General features: G+C 35.8%; 1 protein-coding gene across 3 annotated transcripts in view; it reads right to left on the minus strand.

The window, feature by feature from the left end:
* TRAM1 (translocation associated membrane protein 1) overlaps nucleotides 1–21,105 on the minus strand; it is a 36,491-nt gene that overhangs the window by 14,426 nt on the left and 960 nt on the right. For 2 of the 3 annotated variants that reach the window (XM_079112526.1, XM_079112527.1), the window contains exons 2-6: nucleotides 11,919–11,982; nucleotides 10,353–10,474; nucleotides 10,097–10,213; nucleotides 8,630–8,688; nucleotides 6,827–6,911 (exon numbers count right to left, since the gene is read on the minus strand). In XM_079112526.1, coding sequence (XP_078968652.1) covers nucleotides 6,827–6,911; nucleotides 8,630–8,688; nucleotides 10,097–10,213; nucleotides 10,353–10,474; nucleotides 11,919–11,982 — 447 coding nt within the window. The remainder of the gene's footprint in view (nucleotides 1–6,826; nucleotides 6,912–8,629; nucleotides 8,689–10,096; nucleotides 10,214–10,352; nucleotides 10,475–11,918; nucleotides 11,983–21,105) is intronic. The other variant, XM_079112528.1, reaches the window with a different exon arrangement.

Genomic DNA, 21,105 nt, shown 5'->3' on the forward strand with positions numbered 1-21,105 from the left:
TTTTTAGATTTTATTTTGAGACAAGGTCTTGCAAAATTGCCCAGGCTGACCTTGAACTTGTGATCCTCCTGGCTCAGTTTCTCCAGTGGCTGAGATTATAGGCTTGCATCACCATTCCCGGCTTCATAGAACTTCTTTTCCAAATTCAGATTCAACTTTGCATCTCAGTACTAACTTTTTTTAAAATTTATCTTTTAATTTTTTACAGACTGCATTTTGATTCATTGTACACAAATGGGGTACATCATTTCGTTTCTGTATTTGTACACGATGTAGATTCATACCATTTGTTTAATCATACATATACATAGGGTAATGGTGTCTTGTCTCAGTCCACCATTTTTATACCCCCCTCCCTCTCATTTACTTCTACATAATCTAAAGTTCCCCCATCATTCTCTCCCTCCCCATCCCCCAACCCCATTATATATCATTCTCCACTTATCAGGGAAAACATTCGGTTTTTGGTTTTTTGGGATTGGCTCATTTCACTTAGCATGATATTCTTCAATTCCATCCATTTATTTGCAAATGCCATAATATTATTCTTCTTTGTGGCTGAATAATATTCCATTGTGTATATATACCACAGTTTCTTTATCCATTCATCTGTTGAAGGGCATCTAGGTTGGTTCCACAATCTAGCTATTGTGAATTGAGCTGCTATACACACTGATGTGGCTGTGTTACTGTAGTATATTGATTTTAAGTCCTTTGGGTATAAACTGAGGAGTGGGATAACTGGGTCAAAAGGTGGGTCCATTCCAAGTTTTCTGAGGATCCTCCACACTGCTTTCCAGAGTGGCTGCACCCATTTGCAACTCCACCAGCAATGTAAAAGTGTGCCTTTTTCCCCACATCCATGCCAACATCTATTATTGTTTGTGTTTTCGATAATAGCCATTCTAATTAGAGTAAGATGAAATCTTACGAGTTGTTTAATTTGCATTTCTCTAATGACTAGAGATGTTGAACACTTTTTCATTTATTTATTAATTGCCTGTATGTCTTCTTCTGTAAAGTGTCTGTCCAGTTCCTTGGCCCATTTATTGACTGAGTTCTTTGTATTTTGGGTGTAAAGTTTTATAAGTTCTTTATAAATTCTGTGCTCTATCTGAAGTGCACGTGGAAAAGATTTTCTCCGACTCTGTAGGCTCTCTTTTCACATTTGTCCTTATGTAAGGACACTCTCAGTATCCTTTGCTGAGAAAAAAAAGTTTTAATTTGAGTCCATCCCATTTATTGATTCTTGCTTTGATTTCTTGTGCTTTGGGAGTCTTGTTAAGGAAGTCTGATCCTAAGCCAACATGATGAAGATTCAGGCCTACTTTGTCTTCTATCGGGCGCAGGGTCTCCGGTCTAATTCCTAAGTCCTTGATCCATTTTGAGTTGAGTTTTGTGCAGGGTGAGAGAAAGAGGTTTAATTTCATTTCACTGCCTGTGGATTTCCAGTTTTCCCAGCACAATTTGTTGAAGAGGCTATCTTTTCTCCATTGCATGTTTTTGGCTCCTTTGTCTAATATGAGGTAACAGTATGCGGGTTTGTCTCTGTGTCTTCTATTATGTACTATTGATCTGCCTATTTTGGTGCCAATACCATGCTGTTTTTGTTACTATTGCTCTGTAGTATAGTTTAATGTGTGGTATTGTGATACCTCCTGTTTCACTTTTTCTACTCAGAATTGTTTTGGCTAATTGAGTTCTCTAGTTCTTCCAGATGAAGTTCATTATTGCTTTCTCTATCTCTGTGAGGAATGTCATTGGGATTTTAATTGGAATTGCATTGAATCTGTATAGCGCCTTTGTTAGAATGGCCATTTTGAAAATGTTAATTCTGCCTATCCAAGAACATGGAAGATCTTTCCATCTTCTAAGGTTTTCTTTAATTTCTTTCTTTAATGTTCTGCACTTTTCATTGTAGAGGTCTTTCACTTCTTTAGTTAGGTCGATTCCCAAGGTTTTTGTTTGTTTGCTTATTTGTTTGTTTGAGGCTATTGTGAATGGAGTGGTTTTCCTATAATTTCTCTTTCAGAGGATTCATCACTTATGAATAGAAATGCATTAGATTTATGTGTATTGATTTTATATCCTGCTACTTTGCTGAATTCATTCATTAGTTCTAGAAGTTTTCTAGTGGAGTTTTTTGGATCTTCTGAATATAGGATCATGTCATCAGCAAATAGTGACAGCTTTAGTTCTTCTTTTCCTATTTGTATCCCTTTAATTTCTTTGGTCTGTCTAATTGCTCTGGCAAGTGTTTCAAGGATGATGTTGAATAGAAGTGGTGAAAGAGGGCATCCCTGTCTTGTTCAGTTTTTAGAGAGAATTTGGCCCTAACTTTCTAGCAGTATGTTGTACTATAATTTTATGTAAATTAATTTGTTCTACCAGGAGCCACATGAGGTTTTGCTTGTTTATTTAAGATTTTAATTTTAAATACCTGAATGGAAATCTATAGTCAGTTAACTGGGTCAGTAATGATAAAGGGCAAAGTGCTGTCCCCTTCCACCCTCATAACCATCAAACGTCTATCTAAAAATAGCATCTACAGCTTTCAAAAGCACAAATGTATCAAGAACCCCTTTTCTAAGTAATAGTCCCTTGTTTCTAAAGCAATGTTTGTATGCTTACAGCCTACCACAGAAAAAATAAAAACCAGTGAGTAAGAAAATGGGTTAGTTCTGCCAATTATTGTGTAATTTTGAGCAAGTTAATCTCTGCACAATAATACCAAAAAAAAAAAAAGAAAATGAGTGGCAGAGATGATTTTAATACCACAAGGAGTGGTGGGGACTGTGGTTAACTAATGAACACACTCTGGATAAAGGCAATCTCCTATGATTTAAGAAACCTCAGTGGGAGCTGGAGATATAGCTCAGTTGGTAGAATGCTTGCCTTGCAAGCATAAGGCCCTGGGTTCGATCCCCAGCACCGCAAAAAAAGAAAAAAAAAGAAACCACAGTGGAGGTGGTATACCATGATTTTTAAGCTCATGAATTTTATTTAGAAAATAGCTGCTTTTAGCATCACAGTCCTAGTTCAATCTCCCCTGACATTCTCCAATCTCCATGGGGGTATGTCCTCAATGGTGTGGTGCTCACAGATCTGAGACTGATGACAAAGACCTTGCCTAGTACCAATGGTCTCTGAGTCTTACATGTTTATATGGGGTGTGGGGAATGGGAGTGAACTGAGGAGGCTGGGTAAACCTTGGCCCTCTTGAGGGAATTTTTGAAATTGTTCACTGGTTATACTACAGATTTCAATCAGGGAGTCAGCAAGCTGTTGGAGAGTAGCTCATCACTGCTCTAGAAACTATAGTCTAGATGAATAAGAAGTTGCTGAAAAGAAGTCGATTTGGTTTCTCAACACATTTTCATATGTTGTACTATAATTTTATGTAAATTAATTTGTTCTACCAGGAGCCACATGAGGTTTTGCTTGTTTATTTAAGATTTTAATTTTAAATACCTGAATGGAAATCTATATATGGTGCAAGTTTGATATTACATAGTTTTCCCAAGTTCTTAATATACTCTTAGTGCTAATGTACAAGTAGTTTACACAAGGATGAAACTAGGGAGTAATTCAGAAAATGCTGTTTTTCATGGAAAATCTAATAAGAATAGTACACAAATCATAAATTCTTAAGTTATAGATTCAAGTGACATTTTTAGTTGTTATTAGAACTCTTTTTACTAGAAAAGATTTTTCTAGTAAATTTAAAGTAAATTTGTTTTTATAAGAAATTACATTTCTTAACACTACATTAAAAAACAAACTTTAATACAAACTATGCCCAAATCTTAAGGTAGATTTCCCCCCACGTCCCAGATGGTGCTACATTATAATTAAAAATGTAAGAAGCTCTCATATTACAGGAATCCATATTGACTATTTTGAACAACAAATAAATGTTTGAGTAAGGCACATAAGTTTGAAAAATTTTGCCCAATAATATTTTAAAATGCTCACTGAGGTCTAATAGGAACCCATAAAGATATATAAAGTTGATGGATACTGGAAAACCTTTATTAAATGATTAAAAAAGTGGCTCCAGTAATGGAAGGCAGATATTAACACTGAAGTTGCATATGAAAAAGTGTGAATATAACTTTCATGAAGTAGGAGTGAGGAAAAAAACCCAGTATTTCTATTTAATTCTTTGTATGATATATGATTATATATATGTATGTATAATCAATGTAAAACTGAATATTAGAAATAAAACATTTGGCTATTTCATGACTTCCCTAAAAGGTCATATATTCAAATTGGCTAAGAAACTAAGAAGTGTTTTCCTTTTTAGATAGGGTATCACCATATTGCCAAGACTAGCCTTGTACTCCTGGGTTCATGAGATCTTCCTGCCTCAGCTTTGTGAGTAGCTAGGGTGATAGGTGCATGCCACCTTGCTGAGCTAAGAAATGATATTTTGAACCTTCTCTGGGCAAAATGGAGAATTGTTTATTCTCTTATTGAAAGGTACACAGTGTAAGTGCTTTAACTTTTCTCCTTAAAAGAAACAAGTTATTTGAGACTAAAAACACCTCTTAAACTGCTACCAACAGTGTTCCTTTCTTCATTTGTCTGTAGGACTGGTTCAAAACAATCACTGTACTAGTTTCTTCCAGTGAAGAGTTCTTCCAAAAATAATTTTCATAGACTAAATTTTAAGAAACTGTTTAACACATTTGCAGCTGTTACTTTCAAATTATGTTAATTACTTGAAACAGTTACTTTCAACTGTCACATGTAGGTGTTAAAAATAGTTTCAGTTAAGTTCTAAGTTATGCAAATTATCCCATAAAAATTAGATTGCATTTCTGGAGAAATGCCATCTGGCAGAAACTGATAAGAAGAGAGCTTCAGGAATGAAAATGAACAATTACTTTAAAATGTCCCTCTTTACTTACCAGGGTTGGTGAACATGATATAGACATGGATTAATAATGAAACTCAGAGGTATTATGTTCATGGGTATACAAATACCTAAAGAAGGCTTATATTGGAACCATGGTATTAAGACATTAAGAGAACTTTCCAAAAGGACTTTCCATGATTCCAGAAATGTTACATATCTCTCTTATCCAAAATGGTAGATCCTGGCTACACATGGCTAAAGGGCAGTAGAAATATGGCCAGAGTGACCAAGAAGGTGAATTGTGTTTTTATTTAACTTTAATTAATTTAGATGTAGTTAGTGGCTACCATTTTGGACAGTAGTTCTAGAACACCTATGATTAACATTAGGAGCTTACTAAACATGGAGGAGCTACTGGGAACTGTGGGCCTAATAATTTTATCTTATGACAGTTTAAAGTCAAACATTTGAAAATAAATAAGCATCTTCATCATACTCCTTACAATCAAGTTAATTGGAAAAATATTCTACATCATTAAAAAAAAATATATCAAAAGAAGTGGTGTGCCACAGTACAGGGCTCTAATGTGGTGCTGTTTTCTAATCCTAGTAGATAGTATCAATGATGACAGACACAGAACAAATAAAACACTGCCAAAACAAAGGCCTATATCATAAATCAACTATTTATAGTACATATAAAAATAAGTTTAGCTTTTGGGAGGGCAAAGATAAATTGGTCACTAGACAGGTTGTCACATTTCTACTTAGGAAGATATTTCTCAATGTAAGGGGATCCCTTCTAACTTAAAAAAAAAAAAAAACATTTTATATGTAGGAAATTATAAATACATATACAACTGGCAGGGAATAAAATGAATCTCCATATATTCACAACCCATTCTCAACAGTTATCTACAAATGGCCAAACTTGTTTCATTTACATACCACTTACCCTCATCTGATATTATTTTGAAATAAATCCCATGCAGCATATCATATTATGGAGGTTTTTATCACCTTCCAGAAAAAAAAGCAAACAAAGGTGTTTGATACTTATCAGAGGGAGAAGGATTCCAGGAAAAAGAATTGATGTGCTGTGGTTATAAAATTAGAGAGTCATCAGTGTGAATGAAGCATAGAGAGCAAAAAGAAGAGAGACCAGGGAAGAAATGATATAGATGGGAGAGATCCTTAGAACACAGGTACACAGCTTTACTTTAGTTTAAAGCAATAAGGAGCTAGTACAGGTTTCAGAGGACAAAGAGTTAAGTGAAAGGAATAAAGCTGATTTTTGTGACATTATGGAAGCCTGACTTTAGAAGTACTGAGGGTAAAACTAGAAGGGAGGATAATACAGTGTTTCAGCAGGCTGAAACAAATATCTTTCCCACGTGCTAAAAAAAGGAATGTTCCACCCATTTCAGGTAAAGCTTCCCTGGTGAATATTTAACCATGGTTTACTCTATTTTTCAGTGCTGAATTTTTCTTGGGATGCCCTCTGGGACTACTCTGGAAGTAGAGTTTGGAGAAAGCATAAAACTAGGGAGCTAAATGTGGTATGTAGAAAAGCTTCATTTGAAATCTGCACAACACAAGGATTGTTAGTTGTAGAATAATCACACTAATCCTTTTTATCTCAAATAAATTACTAAGAATATCAGTAAGGTGAAACTATTACTTTTTAAGAATTTAAATTCTAATTAAATTTATATCACTACTAATATAATTTTTAAAATGAGTGATTAGCATGTTGAATGTAAGGTTCCCCTCGGAGTTAAAACAATGATTAAAGTTGTTTTCAAGAAATACTCAAGAATTTTGGTCTGTGTGTAAAGGGGAGGTGGGAGAACGACAGGAAAATAGTTGAGGGAGGGCAAAGAATTAAGAAAGTATTAATTTTAGAAAGACTTTAAAAAAAAATGACAAGACAATTTTTAAAACTACAAAATATCAGCTTACTTTTTTGGTTTTCTGGAAGTAGAGTTCAGGGAAAGCATGAAACCAGTAAGCCAACTGTGATATGTAGAAAAACTTCATTTGAAATCTGTGCAAGAAAGCAAAAAGCATCTTTTAAAGCATAATGTTTTTAAAGAATAAAGTAAACAAATACTGGAAATCAGGATATAATAAGCACATATCTTTGTGTCATTTCAGAAAATGCCCTGTGTATCTTTAAACAACTCTTCAGCAGCCACTTTTCCCTATTTTCCTGGGATATTTCTACCGGTCAGTCCCCCGGATTAAGCAACAGGCAAAGAATTCATATGCAAGCCAGTCCAGAGGAGCCACAGCCTCTTGTCCATTAGTTAATTAATACTGACTAGTAGGTCATGTTATCTACTGAAAACACAAGAAACATGATCAGCCCTTAGATCTATATGGTTTCATCAAGATGGGAATAAGATGGGCAAAAAGACTGACACAAAAATGAAGGCACACAGGGCTGGGGATGTGGTTCAGTGGTAAAGCACTTGCCTAGATATGTGAGGCCCTGAGTTCAATCCCTAGCACCCCTTAAAAAAAAAAAAAGGGCAGGCATACAGATACCAATCACCTGAAACTGGGATAATCCCAATTTCAAATATTCAGGTTTTCCCCGTGGGGAAATATGTAATTCTACCTGGTTGGAACATGGAGAGACACTCAAATAAATGAAGGCAGAGCCAGAATTAAAGAGTGAAATAAGACACAGGAATGTTCCCCAGGAGATATATCCCAATTAGTCTAGAATCAATAGTTTTCCTCTTTACATTATATCCCTCTTGCCCTAAGTCCTCTTTATTCCCCCTTTGCCCTCTCTCCCAGAATTCTAAAATAGAAAATACAGAGCCAATCTGAAGTAATTTCTCAGGGGGAAATACAGTCCCACATAAGTATGATATTTATAATCCCATTTTGTAAAAGTTCATTGAATTAATATAATTTTTAAAAATCAGAGCAAGACCCAGTAAAAGGGTATTCAAAGATATGCATGGTCATACTATTCCCTTCTTTGCCTTTTCTCCAGTTCTCAAATCGCAATGTATTTAGGGAGTACTGTCTAGGTGACAAGCATCTACATTTACAATTCAATGAGGATATTAAATAAAAACAGGAGATAATTTCTATTACTGTCTGATACATAGTCCTGGTGGTATGGGCACAATACAAGATTTACATAAAATGGAATGATTATAGATCAAGACAATACTACATAAAATAAAGCCAAAATGATAAACTCAGGGATGCAAAATACTAAAATAGTCTTATAGTAGCCAGGAACATTAACGTGTAATTGATGTGTTAGAGTGAGGCTTAGAGAATAAGCATTTAGCTAAACATCTTTGTAACCAATGAGCTCCTGAAAGCACTATAGAAAATTCGGGACGGGAAAGATAAAAAAAGGAAGAATCCCTAAACTCAAGAAGTTTATAGCAGAAAGGAAGGAAGGAAGGAAGAGCTGGGGAGGGGGAAGCAAACGTATGGAGAAGACAGATCCATGAAAAAGAGAAAGGATCAGGAAGAAGAAATGGAAAAGAAGAGTGAACCAAATTAAGACTACTTTTAAAACCAGATGTCTCAAGCTAAGGAAGATATTGAAAAGATTATACGTATGAAAAGAGTACACTGGAACTTTTCTCTTATGGTAGTGGGACTGCCAAGACACTTTCACATATTTTATGAATTTGCCTGAAGTTCTAAAGAGACTAACAAGAATGAGTTCTGCTTACTCATGTTATGACCATCATCTTTATTTTAAAAAGCCTGTTAAAAACGACTTACGTCATGAGGTTATGGGGATAAGCCCTCCACAAGATCGTTGGATCTGAGATGTAGTTTTCCTAAGAAAGAAGACAGGGAAATGAGCCTGTGAGTATCATGCAAACATTTACAGTTCCTTGTATCAGGTTCCAAATAGCTCACCAAGTCAAGCTTTTTTTGCAGGGGTACTGGGGATTGAACTCAGGGCCACTCCACCACTGAGCCACACTCCCCACCCCTTTTTGTATTTCACAAAACTGAGTTGCTTAGTGCCTTGCTGTTGCTGAGGATAGCTTTGAACTCTCAATCCTCCTGCCTCAGCCTCCTGAGCTGCTGGGATTACAGGCATGTGCCACCACACCCAGCATGCTTCTTAGTGTAGTTATTTTCAGTACAGTTTTAATTGCCTAATTTAGCAAAGTGAAAATCAATATAACAAAGTCAAATAAGATGTAGTTTCTCACTTTCAAATATTTTTCAATCCAGTAGAGTAAAAATAATACATGTATACAAACCAACATAAGCAATAAACAACAAAATGGTGTGAGGTATAGCTATAACAGCCATAGGAGGGATGAATTTTACTTTGGGTAATCCAAGGAGGAGTTTAGGAAAAGATATAGCTCCTGACAGGAGACAGAGGACCACAATGCTGCCAAGTTTTTTGAAATTATGTCCACAAAATATTACCCAAATCTTTTTCTTAGATAATTAGATGTACTGGGAATTATTACCTATGTCAAAACAAAATAATCCCCCCCCATCTAAAGTGACTTACCTTTCACAAGAATATTTTCCCACAGGATTGTAACTCTTAAGTTTTTTTAAAAGAATTTAAAAGATTTTAAACTGACATTTACATATATTTATAAAGTATTATTAAAATGGCAGAGTAAAATAGAGTAAGCGCTGGCTTGAAAAGTTGAGTTTTATCTCTAAGATTAAGTGTTGTACCCTGGAAAATTCATGTTGTCTTGTTACTCATCTCAAACATGGTGATTAAAAAGAAACTATGTGCCCAACAAACTCAGAAGTATTGTAAACCATGGAGTATTAGGTGAATAAAAGGGATTATTACTATTTCTGATTATTAAAGTTGATACTGTCTCTCCTCATTAGAGTAATACAACTAAAGATTTTGAATGTCTTATTTGAAAAGTTACATGTTTTAAATTGTTTGGAAAATGACTGTTTTTAAAGGTGGAAATGACTGAAAATATTATAGCTCATGTAACATAGTGAGACTACCACTGACAAGCTTTTTGCTAATACAGAATTATCTACAAATGACTGTAAGATACAGAAATAACATTCAGAGTGACTAAAATGTGTACAGCTTTCTGAAACAGTAAATGGCCTAGAATTTTTGCTGTATAAAAACTAGCAGAGTGATCTATTGGTGAAACTCTTTTAATAATTTACACAAGTTCACCAGCAGAATTCCTAATCTTAGGTGAGAAAGGAGAACACTGAGAGGATCATACTTACAGAGACTAGAATGAATGTTCCCCAGACACAAGCAAAAAAGTAGAATGCACTAAGCTGACCAGATTCATTAAACTTGCTGTGTTTCGTTTTGGAGAAGTGCATTCGCCTGTTAATTTTCTAAAAATAAAAACAGGTATTAGTAATTAAGAATAAATTATAAAGGACACTTAATATATGACTACCATAGTATGGAGAACTAGTTCTTTACAAAGTATAGATTTCTAAGATTGCATACTTACATCCAACGTATACTTACATCCAACACATACTCTTGAATTATGGCATGAATAATTATCGCCACTAGCATGTAGAAGAAAACTGTAGCCAAATCTTTGATACCATAGTAATAAAGGGATGCTGATTCAGTAGCATGTTCTTCTGAAGGCCAAAAAGGACACACAAACACACAAATATACATGAGATTATAAAACAGCACTAAGTACAACATAGTTATGAAAACAAACAAAAGAAAACTAACCTAATTGAAAAAAATTTCTATAGAACTATCATAGATAATTTGCTCTTGGATATCATGAGTCTTAGGGGGCAATAAAAACTAAGGAGGAGACGATATAGAAACCCAAAGTTTCAGAAGTTACTTACAGAAACTTGACACATGTAGTTACAGCCATCAAAGACAAAAAAAAAAAAAAAAAACAGGGAAGGGAAAGTCACACTCAATAAACTGATACAATAAACTGATATTATCCCAGGGGTACAGATCATGGTTGATAAAGTTATGCTTGGCTATTTGCCTGTTTTTTCAAAGAACTTTTAAAACTTCAAACAATACTACTATCACTATTCTGAAGGAAAAATGGATTTGACCTTTATTTGATTTAGTTTTGCTCTGTAAGCAGTACAGATGCAACCACTACTTAACATAGTTTTTAATCCTTGGAACTGCTTTAATTTTTCAAAACAAATCTAAATCATATACTTGTGAACTGCTGACACTTGTTCTTAAGACTTAGGTTTAACATGATCACTTAGATAAAGTTTTATTCTTCTCTGGCTATTCAAATTTCAAAACTGTAGTTTTAAGCAATCTGATATCTAAGTCACTAAATCCAACAATTATGAAACTATATACAAGTGAGTAAAAATCCAACTCAATGTTGTATATCTGATTTTATGTCTAAATAACCTTAGGGCAGGTTTTCTGCCTGAATATGTTCATGTTTTATTAACCAAATATTCTGTCCCTCATGCTAGTTATGTTACTGTATTCAACTGCAATCAACTTCCTGTAACAACTTGACTTTCATATATCCTAGTTTAGAAAACTTTTTGGAAAAAAAAAAAAAAAGTATAATTTGGATACAATTACCTGGTAACTAGGAGTAGACTAGGAGTTCTCTAATCAAAAAGATTGCTAGCAGTAGTACATAACAAAAAATGAAAATAAATTTAAAGAAATTGTTATCCCAGGTCCAAAATATGACTCATAAATCAGAAAAACTAATCCTAAACATGTGCCTGTAGAAGTCTTGACCAAACAATAATATTAAACTAATTTAAATGATCTATTATTAGAATTTTCTTATGAAAATATCTGAGGGCAGAGATGACAATACAAAAAGTTCATTGATGGAATTTCACAAAAATGAATGCAATAAATATTTAAAACTAATTTTCATATAATGTGTAGGATGAAGTCAACCCAAAACATCAGGTCTTGTATCACAAAATTATCAGAAAAATGTTCAGTCTAATCATGGAAGAGACTGAAAATAGGTAGAGAATCTAGTGTTCATGAGTACTTCCAAGTATTCAACTGAACTTCTACTTAAATAGGAAATTCTTAACAAAAACTACCTACCTGTTGCGGGGAGGGTAACATTATACTGAAGAGTAACAAAAATGATAGAAGCTTTTGCTGTTATCTAGAAAGAAAGAAAGAAAAAAAAAAAAGATCAAATCAATTTGTGATCCTCCCCCAATAAGCAGATTAGGGGAAAAAACATTATAAATTCTGTCCCTAAATCTAAGAACTAAAGGCGCTCTAGTTCCTGTGGCACCATGATAGGCAGGCACAATGGGAATTCACCAAAGTATTCTATCATTTAGATAAGCTTGTGTAACTCATCTCTATAAGATTTCAAAAGTGATAACCTCTGCAGTTTCTGTAAATAATGATTTCACAAGGAATGATTCTCTAATCTAGACCTGTACAATGAACACAAAGTTCCTATGAAGAAAACTTTAAGTGTAATTTAATAAAAGGAAGTACAGTTAAGTATGAGAACAATGGATCAAACACAGGATCTATGAGTTAATCTCCCAAACACCTGGCACAGTTAAGTAGTCAATAAATGTTTAATTGACTGGACTACTGCTAAAAGTAAAGTGGTGAAAACAGAAATGGAACATTTATAGGCACCAGTCACAAGAAAGGATAAAATTAAGAAGGAATGACAGGGGCTGGGGCTGGAGCTGAGTGGTAGAGCGCTTGCCTAGCATGTGTGAAGCACTGGGTTCAAGTCTCAGCAACACACACACACACACACACAATAAAGACATTGTGTCCATCTATAGCTAAAAATGCTTTTAAAAAAAGAAAGAATGAAATAATCCCTGATAATAAGATATTCAGCTGTATTGGAGGACAAGTAAGCAAACTGTTAGAATGCTATAGAATCAGTACCTATAGAACATTCCCCTGGGATAGAGAATGAAGCCTATTCTGGAAAGACTGCTCAGAGGATGTAATGCTAAGACTGTGCCTTGTTGGAAAATAGAAGTTCTCTAGGCTCAAAAGGGTGGGGGTGAAGAGGGCAATGCAGGTAGAAGAAACAAAGTAAGGCAGGAGTAAATACAAGGCCAGGCATAGCACATATATCATGAAGAGGTAGCAGAAAAGTCTAGAAACATTAATGGAGTGCTAGAAAGTACCTTGCTTGTTGAGCTAAGTAGTTTAGATTTTATTTTTAGCATGACAACAGGATTTGGGGGCAGGGGATGTTAATTCAGGCCTTTTAGAAAAAGTCTGCTGGCTCTGGCTTCCTAAGTGGTCTCTCAAGCCACCTCAAATCCACTCCCACTACACCAGGATGATCTTCTAATCATGTTACCCTGTTTCCCACCCTACATGATAAAAATCTTTCACTGGATTCCTAGGATAATGTGTCCTATACAATTCCCCCTTGTTTGACTCCTTTCTGCTTCTGCAGCCTCATTCCCAAACCATTTCCTCCCAATCCCTGGCCCCTAGTAGTTCCTTCTACAGAGTCCTTGGACAAACCTTCCCCTAGATCTCAGTTAAATTGTATCTTTTCAAGGAAGGCTTCCCTTTCTAGAGCAGGGCATTACTCTGTCAGATTATCTCAGAGAACTGTGTGCCTTTCCTTTGAAACACACAATCTGGTTTGATTAATCTGTCTTGCCCATTACAAAGTAAGCTCTTAGGAGTTGTTTCTGCTTGCCACAGTATGTTCAGAGACCTAGCAGGGAGCCTGGCATACATTAGGCAACTGATCAATATTATTAAATATCAAATAAATACCAATTACAGTAAGCATGTAAGCCAAATAAAACACAGGGACATGTGCAAGAGTTCACATGAAGGTAAGGCCTGGCAGTGGATACAAGAGACCACGTCGGGGCTGGGGTTGTAGCTCAGTGGTAGAGCACTTGCCTAGCATGTGTGAGGCACTGGGTTTGATGCTCAGCACCACATATAAATAAAAAATAAAGGTCCATTGACAACTAAAAAAATATTTAAAAGAAAAAAAGAGAGACCACATGAAGAGGAATAATTCTTGGTTAGCAAGAGAAAAAGGGTCAGAAATTATTTATTGATGCTTACAGCTTGAAAACTAGGTGAAAAATACTACTACTAATAAAAATGTGTGGAGTACAAGAAGTGCAGGTTTGGGGCAAGAGAGAACAAACTAAGTTTGGACAAACTGAGATTTTGTGATACACAGGTGGAAAAAGCAGCAGGCACCTAAAGCCTAGGTCCAGAACTTAGGGAGAAACCGGATTAGATATAGATTTGCAAGTTTTTATTTACAAAGATAAGGCTGTGGAAATACATAAATCATATATGGAAGATGTACAGATTTGTAAAGAAGTATGACAACATCAGACCTGTGGAGAGAAGAAAAAGCCAAAATGTATATCTCTGCTATGGTTGTTTGGGTAAGTGTATCCCCCAAAGGCCCATGTGCTAAAGGCTTGGACCCCAGTCTGTGGCACTATTAGGTGGTGGTGGAACCTCAAGAGAGGGAGCCTAGTGGGATTCTGGGATCTCTCCTCCCACCACTGCCATGAGGGGAAAGGCTTTTGCTCCACCATGCGTTCCTTGACAGATGTGCTGCTTGCCATAGGTCAACCAATTGGTTGGGGCCAACCAATCATGAACTGAAACCTCCAAAACTGTGAGCCAAAATAAACCTTTTCTCTTATAAGTTGATCATTTCAGGTACTTACTACGGAAAAGGAAAGTTACCTAACAGAGGAAAAAAAGAAAAAGAAGAGCGCCTGGCATTCCAAAAGCCAAGGGGGAAACATTTCAAAAACGTGGAGTTAACCAAGTCAAAGTTTCAAAAGAGATGTGGCAGAGAGTGCAACAGACCAGATAATTTAAGAAGTCATAAGCAGTCACAACTTGAGTGATTTCAACAAAGTACTGAAAGAAGCAGCCAAATTGCAATGGACCAAAGAACATGAGGGATAAAATGGTATCTACTAGATAATAGGTCAAGAGTTATATTGTTTTTTAAATACCTTATTTTGTTTGCTTATTTATTTTTTAAAATGTGGTGCTGAAGATCAAACCCAGTGCCTCCAAGGTGCTAGACAAGTGACCTGCCACTGAGGTACAACCCCAGCCCAGATATATTGTTTATAGGATGGAAGAGACAAAGCTTGTGCAAGGAGCAACAGGGAGGTACTAGGGGAAAGGGAGAAATCAAACACAGAAGACAGAAAAGGGATATTGGCTAAAGAAATGTGGTAGGGAATGAAATTACAAGGATGAATTACTCTTGAATATTTCCTCTTAGCCTGGGAACAAGATAGTACAGGCTGAGTATTCCTTATTCAAATTGTTCAGAATCAGAAGTATTTCAGATTTCAACTTTTTAGAATTTTGGAATATCTGCCAATACATAATGAGGTATCTTGGGGATAGACTCAAAGTTCTGGATTTTAGTGCAATTTGAATTTTAGATTAGGGATGCTCAACCTGTAATGGACAAGAGAGATGAGATAGGTAAGTTCAAAAGGCAGGAAACTGAAGAAATCTACATCTAATAAACTCACTTTTTTTTCCCCGTGTGTGGGGAAAAAATGTCACACATGTTAAACACAATGGTGACCTGAATGATGAATACCTATATTGTTCCTATATGGCTAGGAAAAAGTAAAACGATCACAGGATGTTATTAATGTTATGAGGTTAGAAGTCTGATTCATAATATTATCTATCAGCATGCATGCATGGCATGGCTTTTCTTGGTAACCCTCAGCAATCTGTGAATTGACAGGCACAAAAAAGGCAGAAATAGCAGTCCCCCTTATCCATGTTTTCACTTCCTGTGGTTTTAACTACCCAAGGTCATAAGTGGCCTGAAGCCATTAAATGGAAAACTTCAGAAATGTAATAAGTTTTAAATTGTACAATGTTCCACATAGGGTGATGAAATCTTATGCTGTCTCATACCCATTCAGCCCAAGCATTAATCACCTTGGTCCAGTATTCCACACTAGATATGAAACTGCCTATCTTGGTATCTGTAGCTGTCTTGGTTATCAGATCAACTGCTGAGGGAGTGCTTGTGTTCCATAACCCCTTGCATTGAAGCTTAAGGCCTGCATCATTTACTTCACTTCAGCTCATCATGTACCTTCTATCATCACATGAAAAAGGGTAAGCACAGTATAATAGGGAATTTTGAGAAAGAGGCCACATTCATACAGTTTTGATTTTTTTTTTTTTTTTTTTGTAGTACTGGGGATTGAATCCAGTAGTGCTTTACTACTAAGCTACATCCCCGTCCTCCTGTTTGCAATCCTCCTGCCTTGCCTCTCAAGTAGTAGGGATTACAGGCATAGGCCACCACGCTCCATTTGTGTAGCTTTTATTACAGAATATTGTTATGATCATTATACTTTATTATTAGTTATTGTTATTAATTTCTCACCGTGCCTAATTTTTTAAGCTTGAACAAAGGTATGTATAGGAAAAAACCAATATCTATAGGGTTCGGTACTATCTGTGGTTCTGGATATCCACTGGGGGTTTTAGAACATATCCCTGTGACTAAAGAGTAGGGGCTTACTATAGCTGAATAAAGGTTATAGAAGAGAAAAGCAAAGCAATGAGGGGGCAAATACACTGAGAAAAGGAAAGCGGCCAAGGTACCGTAACAGTTTGAACTAGGTAAAGAAATGCCCTATGAGTATCAGAATGAGGAGATGAACATGAAGTAGGTTGTGGCTGAACTCTAGTACCCTGGAATTCAGCATCTGGAAATCAATCAGATTTGTGGGATGAAAAAAAAGTCCAGGATATTACCACTAGAGTGAGTTACTAAAGTAAGGTAGATATGAAGAATGCTTGAATGCAAAAGCCTAGTAAAAAGGCTATATTAAAATTTGGGCCATTCACAAGGAATCATTACAGGAGAATGACAGCATGAGTTTTCAGAGTAACACAAATTTCATGTGATTCCCCCCCCCACCCCAAGTTCTGGAGACTGAACCCAGGGCCTCATTTACTAGGCAAGGGCTCAATATCCTAGTCTTTTTATTTGAGATAGGGTCTCACTAAATTGCCCAGGCTGACCTTAAATTTGGGATCCTCCAGTCTGAGGCTTCAGAGTAGCTGGGATTACAGGTTTGAGCCACCACACCCAACTCATGTGATCATTTTTAATAAAGTTGATTGATAACAATTTCATTTAGTTTTTACATCTTTGGACTTCACACACACACACACTTTCTCTCTCTGTCCTGTTTCTAGTGTGTAATGAGGTCACCACTATCACAGCTAAGAAAACTCTGTGTTAAACAGTCCTCTACAAACAAATGAAATTTTTCAAAGATAAAGTTAGTATCAAATTCTAAAAGTGACAAAAATTAAGATTATCCTTTTATGCTAGGCTTTCAAATAAAATTAAAATCTGGTCTCCAGCTGGTTTAACATGTGTAAACAGAGTAAGAAGAGGAAAAGTACAAACTACACACCAAGAGTTTATAGAAAAATTAAAACAGAAATTATTCTCCTAGCCACTTGCAGGCCTCCTAAGCTTCACACCTTGGCCACTGTTGCTTTAGCTAAACTAATATTACAATTAGCTAACAGTAAGAAAATTCGTTTAGAATGTAAATATACTATAGAAATAACACTGTACTAAAAAAAAAAAAAAAAAAACCAAGTTATGACAGTTTTGGACATCTATACCATTGCTTCCATTTGTGAAAAAAAATGAGATTTACTATATCCATCTTAACCAATTCTATGTTGTATGCAAAGTCAAGTATATAATATATATATATATATATATATATATTTTTTTTTTTTTTTTTTTTTTTTTTTTTTTTGCAGTACCGGGGATCAAACCCAGGCCTCGTGCTTGCCTTGCAAACTCTACCGACTGAGCTATCTCCCCAGTCCTCATACTATATCTTTAATTAAGTGGTTGCCAATTGGGTTTTGGTATCTTATTGTTACACAGAGTTGTTAGAGAAAGGTATGATTACGTGGTCTGGATACAGAAAAAGTAAAGTTGATTTCTGAATATCAAATTCTGTTTCTCTACCAACTTATATAAAACCACATTCTTAAAAAGAGAGAGCTAGGCATGGTACCACATGCCTGTAATCCCAGAAACTCAGGAGGCTGAGGCAGCAGGATCACATGTTCAAGTCCAGTCTCTGCAACTTAGGAAGCCTGACTCAAAATAAAATCAAAAGTGCTGGAGATGTAGCTCAGTGGTAGAGCACCCCCAGGTTCAATCCTCAGTAGTGCAAAAGGAAGGCAGGAGGGAAGGAAAAGAAAATATTGGCATTAATACAAACCATGCTTAAAAATAAAAAAAACATCCAAAAACTGTTCCAAGATGATTGTAACTCTAAATGCCCCCCCCAAAACCTGTAAGGCACTAAAAACTCTGTAAATTCGTGGACATATATCTGGACAGTCAGTCAGTCCTTTCTAGGAGGAAATATTTCTCTTGTGAGCTCCTAACTCTTTACTCCTTTTTCATGACTTTCAGAAAGCTTCCCAAGTATCCTTACATGGCTGTTTAAATTTTTCTAACTCAAATGTGAAACATTAATTAATCTGTATTATGTGGACAGATATTGATTGTAAAAAAAAAATCCATGATTTCAAAATTCACAAGCAGTTTTTGATAACAAAGTTTATGGAAATCAAACTTTTGTATTTCTCCTAAACAGATTTCTTTTCAGTATATACCATCTCTTTGGGTGCTGCTGGGCTCTTCTCTCATATAAAAATGCTATCATCTATTTGCCAACTCTGATCCATTTCCAAGGAACACTGATAGTTACCCTCTTGTAAGCCAAACACAACACTAGGCAATGTACATATTAGCTAATTTTAATTTTGAGTAAACCAACAAACCCAATTTTATAGATGAGGAAATGCGTTCTGAGATGCCCTAACTTGAACATGGATCCCCTTAGCTTCAGAATCCATGCTTTTACCGTATATCTACACTGCTTCTTCATTTGGGATAGTAATAAATACGTTATTTCTTTGCTGTTTTCACCGTAAATCCTCTGACATTTCCTCAATAGACTTATGTGAAAGATTTAATAATTCTGTAAAAATATCAACTTCTCTATTATTTCAGCACAAGTGCTGTAATGCTATAATTATGTTAACTTCAAAGTTCAACAGCAATTATTTTAAAAGTCAAATAGCAAAATTTACTTGGTTAATACTTTCCCATATGCAGACAATATGCTTTCAAATCTTATAACTTTAACATGTGGTAAAACAAATGACTTGTACAAACTTCCCTCTTCTGTATACTATCTTAACACTCCTTTTTGAAGTGGCTTTAAAAACTTCTATTTAGGTGTGGGTTTATTTTTACAGTGCTGGTGACTGAGCCCAGGGCCCTGTGCATGCTAGACAAGCACGCTATCATTGAGCTACATCCCCAGCCCTACTTAGTATTTTGTTGTATCTATTTAGATGATCAACACAAAGGTGAAAAATCCATTTACTGTTAAAAAACATTAACATGAGAGTCCAGGTATGGCTGATGAACTTCCCTAGAAAATGGGGTGAAAAAATGTGAACCAGGTCACATAAAAGTAAAGTCATAGCATTTCTAAGTGTCCAAATTTCTGATTTATATTTCTTTTCATTTAATGCATTTGAAATAATAAGCCTTCCAGGTCACAGTACTTCTAAGTTTTTTCTTAATTATTTTTTTTTTAGTTGTCAATGAATCTTTAATTTACTTTTTATTTATTTATATGCAGTGCTGAGAATTGAACCCAGTGCCTTGCATGTGCTAGGCAAGTGCTCTATCACTGAGCTACAACTTTAGTCCCTTTAAGTTGTTTTTAAGTCAGGAATTCTTACCATGTGGAAATGGGTTTTGGAAAGTTATGCAAAATTGGTGAGTATAATGTAAATATGAAAGCAATTACTTTTAATATCAAAACAGAAAGTATATATAAATATCAAATTTGGAGAGTACAAGTGTTTAGCATTGTGTTTTGTGTGTTGTTGGTGATTGATCCCAGGGCCTGATCCTCTACCACTGAACTATACACCCAATCCTGTTTTTTAATACCACACATTCATATGGTCTTTTGTACACTGTCAGAAGCCTTTACACCATATTACGTGATCATTTAATAGTGGCGAGGAGACTAGTACCAGTGATTTTTATTTCCTTAGAGCAGAAAAACGGAGTCTAAGATTTGGGTCACTTAGTAAGTTTGACATGTGCTGGTTTCATTTTCCCTTCAACTATAGTTGCTCCCTCCTGAGCAACCTATAAATGATACTATCAGAAAAAAAGAAAAAGAAAAAATCTATGTCTAGATCCAGAAAAGCCCATTGGTGAGGATAAAACAAAAATAAATAAGATATTATCTAATAACATTTTTAAAAGCTCCAAATGAGCTTCATTTAAAAAATTTATTCATCTTTCATTCCATTAGCTTTTCTTAAGGATTCATACTTTCACTCATACTTTTAGAACACTATTCTAGGTGATGAAAATAGACTAGTTAAAAAAACAAAAACAAAAAACAAAACAAAAAAAACCCTAAAATTAGCACGGCTGAGCACAGTGGCTCATGCCGGTTAATTCCAGCTACTAGGGAGGCTGAGACAGGAGGAAGGCAAGTTTGAGGACAGCCTGACAGTTTAGTGTAATCCTTTCTAAAAGTAAAAAGGGCTGGGGGTGCAGCACAACGGTAAAGCACTGCCCAGCATATGCTAGGCCCCTGAGTTCAATCCCCAGTACTACAGGTTTAAAAAAAAAAAAAAGGAGAATATCTGTTTTTACTAAGGTTACATGCCAGGAGAAGAGGAAACAGAACAATAAAATAATCTATGTATATGATGAGACACAAGAGCTATAGAGGGGAGAGAGAGGAGAGAGGGAGGAGAGGGCGGAGAGGAGGGAGAGGAGGAGAGGGGGTAGAGGAGGGAGAGGAGAGAGGGGGTGAGGGAGAGAGGGGGCGAGAGAGAGAGAGAGAGAGAGAGAGAGGAGAGAGAGAGAGAGAGAGAGAGAGAGAGAGAGAGAGAGAAGAGAGAGGGAGGGAGAGGGAGGGAGAGGGAGGAGAGAGAGAGAAGAAATGGGCGTGTGTATTGGGGAGTCAGGAAAAAAAAAAAAACCTCGTAGGATGTTACACGTTCACCTTGCAAAGTTTATTACCCACATTCAACAGCTGTTAAGTAAGTCATCAAAATACTAGATATGTGGGAAGAGAATTTACACACTCCTGACATCCTCAGCCTCTTCTGCCTCAAGAAACGATACCACTCGACTCTGCCGCACAGCTGC

The sequence above is a fragment of the Sciurus vulgaris genome, assembly GCF_902686455.1.
Source record: "Sciurus vulgaris genome assembly, chromosome: 1".
Classification (NCBI taxonomy): domain Eukaryota; kingdom Metazoa; phylum Chordata; class Mammalia; order Rodentia; family Sciuridae; genus Sciurus; species Sciurus vulgaris.